Raw genomic sequence first — 10670 nt, 5'->3', positions numbered from 1 at the left:
GGGGATGAGGCCAGTGATTGCGCTCCCTCCGTGCGCGGAGAGGAGAGAGAGAGAGAGAGAGAGAGAGAGAGGGGGGAGGAGGAAGAGAGAGAGGGGAGGGGGAGGATGGGGGGATGTGAGAGAGGGAGGAAGAAGGGGGGGGGGGGGGGTTAGAGGATGAGGTTGAAAGGGATGGGATGTGTTTCAATAAAGGGGGTATTTTTATGGCTTGAAATAGTAACACTTCCTATGATGTCTCTAGCAGGTTGAGAAATGACAAACAAAGGGAATCTTCACAGCCAAAACACAAATAAATACCGGGGGTAGATTTCAACTGAATTCTCCATCAATTCGTGGAGGAGAGCTTACCCAAGGAGATGTGAATCTCTCCCCCTCTAGACCAGCAATCATTTAACTACACAGCACCACAGCTGCACCAATCAGAACCATGGAGTCGGTCATGTGGTCCGGGGTCACCCCCCGCCCCCTCCCCCTCCCCCGAGGGAGGGTCATGTGACTCGGAGATGGCAGCCGATGCTGTTTCTTACCTCGTAACCCTTGAGGGAAGGACCCACCAGAACCACGGGCCTCATGGACGGAACCACGTCGTAGGGGGGGAGGTGTTCGGTCTGCGTGGACAAGAAACGAGCGGTCAGCAGTAGAGCACTCAACAATAAACAATAACAACAACAAACACCACGGACGGACGCCAACGTCTCACGCTACTCGGCCCGGTCGGACTTCTGTCACAGCGATGTTGCGGCAGAGCAGATTACTGTATGTACAGTACAGTATCCGCAGAGCAAACAAAGGCACAGTGCATTATGGGAAGAGGATGATAGGAATGGACTGAGAATCCCGATTTATCAATCCAGTCATTGCAACACCGACTGTTAGAAATGTCAACATTAGTATGTAGGATGTAGGATGAGGAGGGAGGTTTTTCGAAGGCACACATGGAAACAGAAAAGATGGAATATGGTGTGGAGTTGCAACTATACGAGCTGATAGTGATGTAGAGAGGCCATTAAGAGTGATGAAGATGAGGAGGAATTACCCATCACCATACTTACCACTTTTTGTTTCTGTTTGCCTGTGAGGAGGAAAAGAAAACAGTCGTCAATATCTGGGATTGGGGTCGAAGGTCACCGAAACGACGACAGCTCAGAAGCATCACACCGTAATCCGTGGGAAACTATCAAAAACACAGACTTGTTTGGACACGTACAGGGGATATACCAGCTCTATTATTGTTATATAACACAATATAATAAACACTGCTGTCTTCTATGGCATCTTCACAAAGTCACACGAGTAATGTTTGATGGAGGGTCAAAGGTCAAAGTCTTGTCGTTGGTTGCGCCCTGTGGTAAGGCCAGTCTCAGAACGCACGCCTGCACTCCTCAACTGGAGGAAGAGGAGCATGGGAGAACGAAAACTCCATGGATCCACATTCATGCTACGCATCAACACCCTTAACTCTCACTGGAGACATGGGAAGGCTTGAATCTCTTCTCTCTCTCTCTCTCTCTCTCTCTCTCTCTCATTATCTCTCTCTCTCTCTATGTAGTCTCTGTTGACGACGCGTGGCTCTAAGCTAGCGGAGGGCCCCGTTGGCCAACGCCCCCCTCCCCACTGACCAGCCCTCACCTGCCGAGGAGATGAGGGGCCTGATTGAAGCCGACACCTCATCCTCTACACTCGAAGAGGAGTTCCCTCCAGACTTACTGAAAAAGACAAGAGGGGGATAACAAGAAAAAACAGAACAGATCACGGCATTAATGTGGCGAACGGCACGGCACACCACAACTCTACTGTACCGTCTGAGGTCAAAGGCCGGGAGTAGAGCTCCTCAGCTCAGCCGACTCTCGTCTAATTATAAGAATTAGTTTTTAAACGGAGCCGCCCGCAATGTGCGTGGCCCTGGCTTCAATGGCGTCAAGTTAGAGGCCAACTCCGACTGACAGAGCTTCAAGACTGATTAGGCAGCTGTCTGCTAGCCAGGGCTGAGAGGACTACTCGTTAAGACAATAGGAGATATTTAGATTCTTATAATCTGTATGGAGAGAAGTGGCATTAAACAAGTAGAGATTACGGGAGAGGGTGGGGGGTTGTTGTCGTTGTTGTTGTTGTTTTGGGGGAGGTCCTGGGCTGGCCTCTCTTACCCTTGGACTCGGCCTCTCTTCTGCTCCTGTTGGATGCGGATGTTCTCCAGCTTCAGGGGGCTGGGGATGAAGCCGATCTCACAGCCCTCCTTCACCAGCCGGCCGATCCACCAGTCGTTGTTGAACTTCTGGATGGGTGAGGGGGGGGAGGGAGGGGGGGGCGACACACAGATTTAACGAGAACAAGCGTGGTGGGATTTTTACTCTTCGGATCGTTTAAATTACAACTCTGCTTGGAATGCAACTTTCGGATCTCCGCGCTGCCGTTTCGTGAACAATCGTCAACCGCAAATCGTCCGCACGTGAGGTTTGCGTACCTCTTTTATGTGTAGGAAGTCCTTAGCGTCGAATGAGATGGCGGTCGCCGGCACGGGAACGTCCTCGTCCAGCGCACCGCAGTAGCTGACGTTGGTCTTCACAGCAAAGGCCACGGCTTTAGCCTGCGTAGGGGGAAAAAAGAACACAATAATGTATGAACGTTATGTATATGTTATTACACAGTAATACAGCATCACACTTCACAATTACTACTAAGCTCAACAATGCATTAGTATACAAGGCATATAATAGCTATGTATAAAAGTATCCGTAAAGAGCAATAAGAGCATAATGTCAACTGTGTATGAAGGGAGTGCTGTCATTCAAATTCAATTTCCACATTACAAATTCAAAATGCTATAATCCAAATTCAATTTCTGCTGGCGCTAATATCACTCCTGGACTGTGGCTGGTCTCGCTCACCTTAGCTCTCTCCAGCTGTAAGGCGGCCTGCTGCTCTCTCTCCTGTCTGCTCTGGGCTTGGGCCGGGCCTGGTACTTGTCCCTGGCCCTGACCCGGCCCCGGGCCCTGGACCTGCACCTCCCTCTCCTCCTCCAGGGACACATCCGAGTCCGATGGTCTGCTTGTGTAGGAATCAGCTGAGCCCTGGGCAGGAGAAGACCAGGTCAGAGGTCAAAACTTCTCCACACGAACAGACCCCCCCCCAAAAAAAACAACACCCCAAACAACGTTCCCACTGAGGCGTCGCCCCGACCAGTCCCTCCATCCCGCTCCATAGTTGCAACGTCGCTCCCTATCTTTATGTGTATTCAGTTGTCGGCCATCTTTGTCCCATTTTTTCCTTGTCAGGTGTACTGTGACATTAGTAAACTGACTAGACGGTAGAAAAACAAAGACCCTACTATTACAATATGAGACATGAACTGCTGACACACCACTATGTGAAACCCTAAACCGCCATGCTAGTGCGCACTGACACCCTTCTTCCACGTCATTAGAGTTGTGTCAGCAGGACTGCTTCCAGAGCCTTGAATTAGCCAAGTATGCTACAGAGGTGCTGCACTTAAAAGGCTGATCTCTGGAGAGCGTCTACAAATTATAATCCAATTGGGGGTAAAAACATTAGCTCAAGTCAGGGGAAATAGTGGTTTGTTAGGGTCAATATTGGAGACGTGGAACTCTCCCAGTCTGCTAAAATACCAACACGCTAGTCAAAGCTAAGCACTTTTTTTTTTTTTACCACAGCCAAGGTTTCTGTTGGGCTTACTTCAGCACACTGGCTCTATTGGACAGTGGGTATCCAATCACAAAGTGCCAGGTTTGGAAAAGCAAAAATAAGAACGTTTGCGTAATTCCTCTGTAAAACGTAGTTTCTGAGTAATGCGTCATGCATCGAATGGGTTTCGAAAGGAGATGTTTTGAGGTAGGATAGTAATTGATCTAAGTAGATGGACTCCAAGTGACTTTATTGTATAGTCTTTCACATTTATTGTATAGTTTAGTGTCTTATTGTATTCATGCTGGGTGTGTTAAGTTCCATACTGAAATATTTTGAGCATAAGCATTCAATCATGCATTCTGGGGCTGAAAATGAATTTCACACCATACTGGTCAGAATAGTCTCACTGGATTCTGTCTCTGTCTATCTGTGCGCAAAAACACACACATACACACACACACACACACACACACACACACACACACACACACACACACACTGTTCTTTATCGAGTTAGTATTTGGTTTAGTGCTTTTGTAAGCCCCCCCTCCCCCCTCAAGTTTCACGCCCCCTCAACATTTTTTTTCTCACAATAACATTCGCTGTGTCCTATGAGTGTCCATCGTGTGTCTGCTTAATCTCTCCTGCATCACCAAACCAAATGTGTACAGTATAAACACATAAACAGGTAGTCTGAATGTATATAAACAGATAAACAGGTAGTCTGAATGTGTATAAACAGATAAACAGGTAGTCTGAATGTATATAAACAGATAAACAGTCAGTCTGAATGTGTATAAACAGATAAACAGGTAGTCTGAATGTATATAAACAGATAAACAGGCAGTCTGAATGTGTATAAACAGATAAACAGGCAGTCTAAGGGGTCCTTCTGAGGAGTCGCCGCCATGTTTTAGAACAGGCGTCCGACAGAGCGCCTTCCACATGTGACTCATCTACATCACACTCCAGTAAATGACATCACGATGCACACTTCTCCCCTCCCCGGCGAAAGACACACTACAGGCTGCTGAAGAAGGAGAAAAAAAAGGATTGCCCCTTTAAACAATGGCAATTAATACAGAATGTCCGGTTCCTCTGGAATATGATGCGAGGGATTCATTATGCAATCAGACCCTCACACACGGCCAGCACAATAGGCCCGGGGGGGGTTACACATGTACGCTGCTCTCTCACGAAATAAGACAGGGGGTCCATCTTCGAGACCTACAGTGTGATGATGTGTTAAATGGCTCCTCCTATCTATATTATTACCCCCTGCTCCCTTCGAATGGGCTCGTGACAGAATGCAGCTGGATTCAGGACGTCTAGCTGACAGTGACACATACATTCACACATGCAGTCACCGATCACACGCTCACGAATGAGCCTGCTCACACACGTAAGCAGCCATCTCCTTCCGCTGCCACCCCCCACCAACCCCCCACCCCCACCCCAAACCCCCACACCCCCCACCAAACCCCCCCACCCCCACCCCAATCCCCCACATCCCCACCCCAAACCCCCACCCCAAACCCCCCCACCCCCCACCAAACCCCCTCATCAAACCCCCCCACTTCCACCCCAAACCACAAACCTCATCCCCCAATCCTTCTGTAACGCCAGCTAACGGAAGGCCCTGTGTGTGTGTGTGTGTGTGTGTGTGTGTGTGTGTGTGTGTGTGTGTGTGCGTGCGTGCACAGAAGCTGAACCGCCTCCATCGACAAATGTACACACACACACGCGCACACACACGCACACACATATACATGTCAGTGATCAGGGGCTAAACCCCCCCGCCCCCCCCCCCACTCACCGCCTCCGAGTCTTCAAATCCATGCAGGTACAAATTGTCATACATGGAGGTTTGCTATTCCAAAAGCACCTCTAGAAGAATAGAGTGAAAAAAATGAGAGTGGAGGAGAGGGAGGAGGAGGAGGAGGAGGAGGAGGAGGAGGAGGAGGAGGAGGAGGAGGAGGTGGGAGCCACCACAGAGAAAGGGACGGATGGGGAATGACGCTCCCCTCTCTCCACGGCAAGAAAAAAGAAATAAAAAAATAAAAAAATCCCTTCGGATGGAGAAATGGGAAGCAGGCCTTTCGCTGGTCTCTCCAGGCCCGATGCTCGATGGATGCGCGTTTGCCCCAGACCTACACACCTCACACGGCTCACATTATAAGGCACCGAGGCTCTCCCTGGAGGCAGCCCGATCCTGGCATTTCATCAGCATTGCAAATACAGCGAACGGAGCACGGCAGCGGTAGCACCCGCGAAACCTTCCTCAATATCAGCCTGATGACAGAGCCAATGTGCCGGCTGCTGATTGGCTGGCCAGCCCTCCACTCAGCATGGACGCACGCTCTCCTCTCCTTGACTGGGGGGGAGAGGAAAAGGGGGATGACTGTGCTGGGAGAAGCATCCCACTCCCCCCTTTCTCTCTCTCTCTCTCTCTCTCTCTCTCTCTCTCTCTCTCTCTAGCCATCTGCTTCTTCCTCTTAATGTGGAGGGACAGATATAATCCTCTTATGAAACAAAAAGGTACGTTCTGTTGCCACAATTGAATCAACTTAGTCAACTGCTACAATTGGCCTTTATAATAATAAGATAAAGCTATGATTCTGTGATAATGATCAGATCATTTCAAGATTATCAAAATGTATGTTTCTACTGAAACACATCAGATGTAGATGTAACTGCATCACTATATACCATTATATGGTATGGATAAATACATGTATAGATAAATGAGGGACTATTAGAAAGAAACAGGCATATAAATGGCTATATACAGTCCAAGTACATATTATAAAGGATAATTAATATAATATAATAAAATGTAATGGAATATAAGGAAAACAATAATATGTGTGTGGCATGTGAACCCTGCGGGTTCTTGTCCCTCCTTGGTTCCAGTGGTTCCGTGACTGAGATCGGAGTCCGTTTTAACAGCTGCTAGCATCGCTATGGAGAAACAGCAGGCCAAAGGGAGGAGGATGTGGTGGACTTTTTATTTTCTTACATGTATGTCTATTTATATGTTTTTCATTTTGTTCTACTATATGTCTCATGCATGTATGTGTGATTCTTATTTGGTTTGTGTTCTATGTGTTCTAGTTGTGTTCTATGTGTTCTATGTGTTCTAGTTTGTGTTTTAGTAATTTAGTGTACAAATTATTATGTACCAATGATTTATTGAGGTAGCATCAATTTTATAAGCGCTTTGGGGTTTTCTAGATGTTCATCTGCACAATCTGTTTATTTTCTGTTGTCGTTGTACTCTGTTCTATAAAAGTGCAAATAAATACAAATCTAAATCTAATCTAAAATCTGTGGACCCCAGGAAGAGAAGTTGCACGTGGGGATCCAAATAAAAGAATAAACAAAAAAAACGTCATCTCCTGGAGACAAACAGTAAATGTCCATTAAGACGGTGTTACAGCAACATGGACCTCTGACCTCTGACCCCCCAGCTGACCTCCACAGTATCTCAATATACATCTCATCTCCTGAGGACATGGGTACATGTAAAGTGCATATTTTGGTTAGATATGAACATCAAGCGTATATATATATATATGAACGTAAAGCTTATATTTTGGTTGAGATATGAATATAAAACGTTTATATTTTGGTCAGAGATATTAATGTGAATTAATGGGTTTCCCCAAGGGAGGAGGGCCTGTCTCAGGATGGTCTCAGTGAGGGTGGGTGTACCAGTGGATGGATGTACCAGTGGATGGATGTGGATGTACCAGTGGATGGATGTACCAGTGGGTGGATGTAGGTACCAGGGAGGGTGGATGTAGGTATCAGGGTGGGTGGATGTACTGGGTGGATGTAGGGACCAGGGAGGGTGGATGTACTGGGTGGATGTAGGGACCAGGGTGGCTGGTGGCTGGTAGGGACCAGGGCGGCTGGTGGCTGGTAGGATGTAGGGACCAGGGTGGGTGGATGTACTGGGTGGATGTAGGGACCAGGGTGGCTGGTGGCTGGTAGGGACCAGGGAGGGTGGATGTACTGGGTGGATGTAGGTATCAGGGTGGGTGGATGTACTGGGTGGATGTAGGTATCAGGGAGGGTGGATGTAGGTATCAGGGTGGGTGGATGTATTGGGTGGATGTAGGGACCAGGGTGGACTGGTGGCTGGTAGGATGTAGGGACCAGGGTGGGTGGATGTACTGGGTGGATGTAGGGACCAGGGTGGCTGGTAGGATGTAGGGACCAGGGTGGGTGGATGTACTGGGTGGATGTAGGTATCAGGGAGGGTGGATGTAGGGACCAGGGTGGGTGGATGTACTGGGTGGATGTAGGGACCAGGGTGGGTGGATGTACTGGGTGGATGTAGGGACCAGGGTGGCTGGTAGGATGTAGGGACCAGGGTGGGTGGATGTACTGGGTGGATGTAGGGACCAGGGTGGCTGGTAGGATGTAGGGACCAGGGTGGGTGGATGTACTGGGTGGATGAAGGGACCAGGGTGGCTGGTAGGATGTAGGGACCAGGGCGGCTGGTGGCTGGTAGGATGAAGGTGTCAGGGTGGCTGGTGGCTGGTAGGCTACTCTACCTGTCTGAGGATGAAGCTGGTGGAGGTGGTGCTGCCATCAGACCTCTTCAGTCTGCTCCTCCTGGAATAGGTCCCTCTGTTCACCTGCGGGTTACAGTAACAACCAGCACCACCAAGGTCATCACACATCTCCCTCAGCACTACCCAGAGAGACGAAACAAACAAACCACCCACAGACAACTGCAATAAAGCACCATCATAATTTTTCATGTCCCCCATACTGTAGAGCTCCAATATTTTGGAACAGTAGAGGCAATGGTAGGAATTCCATCACAACCCCATCACAAAGCTGTACTTCAGATTTAGACTGCTACCGTACCACACAACTGGTTCTGATGTTCCCATAGAGGTTCTGATCCTCCCAAGAAAACAACACGAACCAGGCCAGGTCAAGCCTGGCTCATGTGCGTGGCTGGCTTGTTTCTGTTCATGACTGGTAGGACGGAAGCTAGTCATGCCACTGAAATAGCTGTGAATTGAAATGACATGATGTAATGTCTGATCAATTAAGACAGGTCTTGTTGCCTGGACACGTCAGTTCCAAAACGTAAACAACAGCGTTTGTTTAGCTACATATAGACTAGAGGAGTTTCGCTCAGCATAGACGGTAATCTCTGAGAATGTCCTGCGTGGGAGTCCAATGCTCTGACCACTACTCTACTTGTGGAATTTAGGTAAGGGATAAAAAGGTTGGAGTGAAAGGATGAATGTGTGGAGGTTTGGTGAATAGTCCCATAAAGTCTTCCCCACCGGGTCTTGAACCCCGGTCTCCCGGGTGGGAGTCCAATGCTCTGACCACTACTCTACTTGTGGAATTTAGGTAAGGGATAAAAAGGTTGGAGTGAAAGGATGAATGTGTGGAGGTTTGGTGAATAGTCTCATAAAGTCATCCCCACCGGGTCTTGAACCCCGGTCTCCCGGGTGGGAGTCCAATGCTCTGACCACTACTCTACTTGTGCAGTGGAGATCGGCGGGTTGATTTTGGTGTCCTTCTTCCAGTCCCTAATGTGGGTTGGGGTTAGAATAAGGGTTTTGGGACAGGATAAAGTCATCACCACCAGGTCTTCAAACTCGGTCTCCCGGGTGGGAGTCCAATGCTCTGACCACTACTCTACTTGTGCAGTGGAGATCGGCGGGTTGATTTTGGTGTCCTTCTTGATTTTGGTGTGCTGGTACTACTGCCTCTAGTGGTGCCAACAGAGAGATGCAGGCTAACATTGTCGAGAGGGAGGGAAAAAAGGTAGACCTGTCATTGACTAGGCAGCATAGATCAGTATGAGTAGTGGTGTGTTATATATATTGTTATTATATTTTGTATACATTGTTCGCTTTGTATATTTCTGCATCTTTGAATAATAAATAAATAAATAAATAAATAAATAAATAAATAAATAAATAAATAAATAAATAAATAAATGAGTAGTGGTGTTATTATAGCTTATGGAAACTGTGGCATATCATTTTGAAGTTAACGTTTCAGCTCTGGTAAAATATAGGGTAGGCCTACAGATATTCGTTTCTTTAGTGAGTTTCTTAAATGGCCAAATATAGCAGTGATAATCCTCTGAGAGTTGAGTTAATTAGCCTATATAACAGTGATTTGCTCCACTTATGGCAAAGTCTCCAGAGTTAGTGACAATGTCACTATTATAACATCTTAATCTTTAGAGAGCCCACCTCTCTGAATCTATTAAATAGGGCCACTTTAACTAGGTCACCCTCCTCACTAGATGCCCCTTCTCTCGGCTGGGACAGTCTTTATGATCAGTAGGCTACTTGGCTCGAAACAAAAGACAAGGCTATTTTTCTTCAAATGGGAAACCTGAAAAACGTTATCATCAATAAATAATGACTGGTGATTAACTTGCTGAATATGAATTACTTATCAGGCATATTACACATGTTAACCCATCCTTTCTGGATAAGCCTGTAGGCTATATGGAACTATCTTTCTTTCAACATATGAGATGCTCTTCTCAGACTTCATGCAATACTTAAAAGAGTATGCTACATAAGAATAACTCATATCCGTAATCATATACCACAGTCATGTGGAGGTGTATGTGCACTAAAATGGAGTATGCTATAAGTAATAGCCTACTAGTCAGTCTACTGTTGTTGTTGCTTTTGTTTACACAACAGCCAAACTAGATCAACTAACTCATGCGCATCCCATTCAAGTGACCTACCTGAAAGATAGGCGCTTGGATGCCCTCTCCGATCTTGTTCCGGATGTAGACATGTCGAGACATTTCGGCCAGGACATCGGTCCAAAGGGGTGGTTGCCTCTCTGGCCCAGCCCAGTTCGGAACTGCTTCCTCCAGCTTCACTCACCTGCAACAGCCTCAGAACACTAGTGTGCTCGCTCGCGCGCTCCTCCGCGGGTAGTGCGGCTCGCTCGTGGTGACAGGTGCTCACTGCGCGCGCGGCGGTCTGTGGCGCGCACTGCTTTTCCCGCCACTCAGA

At 47.6% G+C, this 10670-nt stretch overlaps 1 protein-coding gene across 4 annotated transcripts in view; it reads right to left on the bottom strand.

The window, feature by feature from the left end:
* Positions 1-10456, bottom strand: part of LOC311315892 (voltage-dependent L-type calcium channel subunit beta-4-like) — a gene marked incomplete at both ends in the record, with an annotated part of 15739 nt that extends 5283 nt beyond the window's left edge. The window contains 9 exons of one of the 4 annotated variants that reach the window (XM_084446603.1): positions 528-608; positions 1053-1072; positions 1630-1706; positions 2145-2272; positions 2462-2584; positions 2886-2936; positions 3003-3068; positions 8205-8288; positions 10394-10456. In XM_084446603.1, coding sequence (XP_084302729.1) covers positions 528-608; positions 1053-1072; positions 1630-1706; positions 2145-2272; positions 2462-2584; positions 2886-2936; positions 3003-3068; positions 8205-8288; positions 10394-10456 — 693 coding nt within the window. Of the gene's footprint in view, positions 1-527; positions 609-1052; positions 1073-1629; positions 1707-2144; positions 2273-2461; positions 2585-2885; positions 3069-5458; positions 5504-8204; positions 8289-10393 lie in introns of those variants that run through there. The other 3 variants (XM_084446601.1, XM_084446604.1, XM_084446602.1) reach the window with 3 other exon arrangements.
* Positions 10457-10670: the final 214 nt, after the last annotated feature.

The sequence above is a fragment of the Borostomias antarcticus genome, assembly GCF_949987555.1.
Source record: "Borostomias antarcticus genome assembly, chromosome: 12".
NCBI classification, from domain to species: Eukaryota; Metazoa; Chordata; class Actinopteri; order Stomiiformes; family Stomiidae; genus Borostomias; species Borostomias antarcticus.
This window is presented reverse-complemented; position numbering and strand designations above follow the sequence as displayed.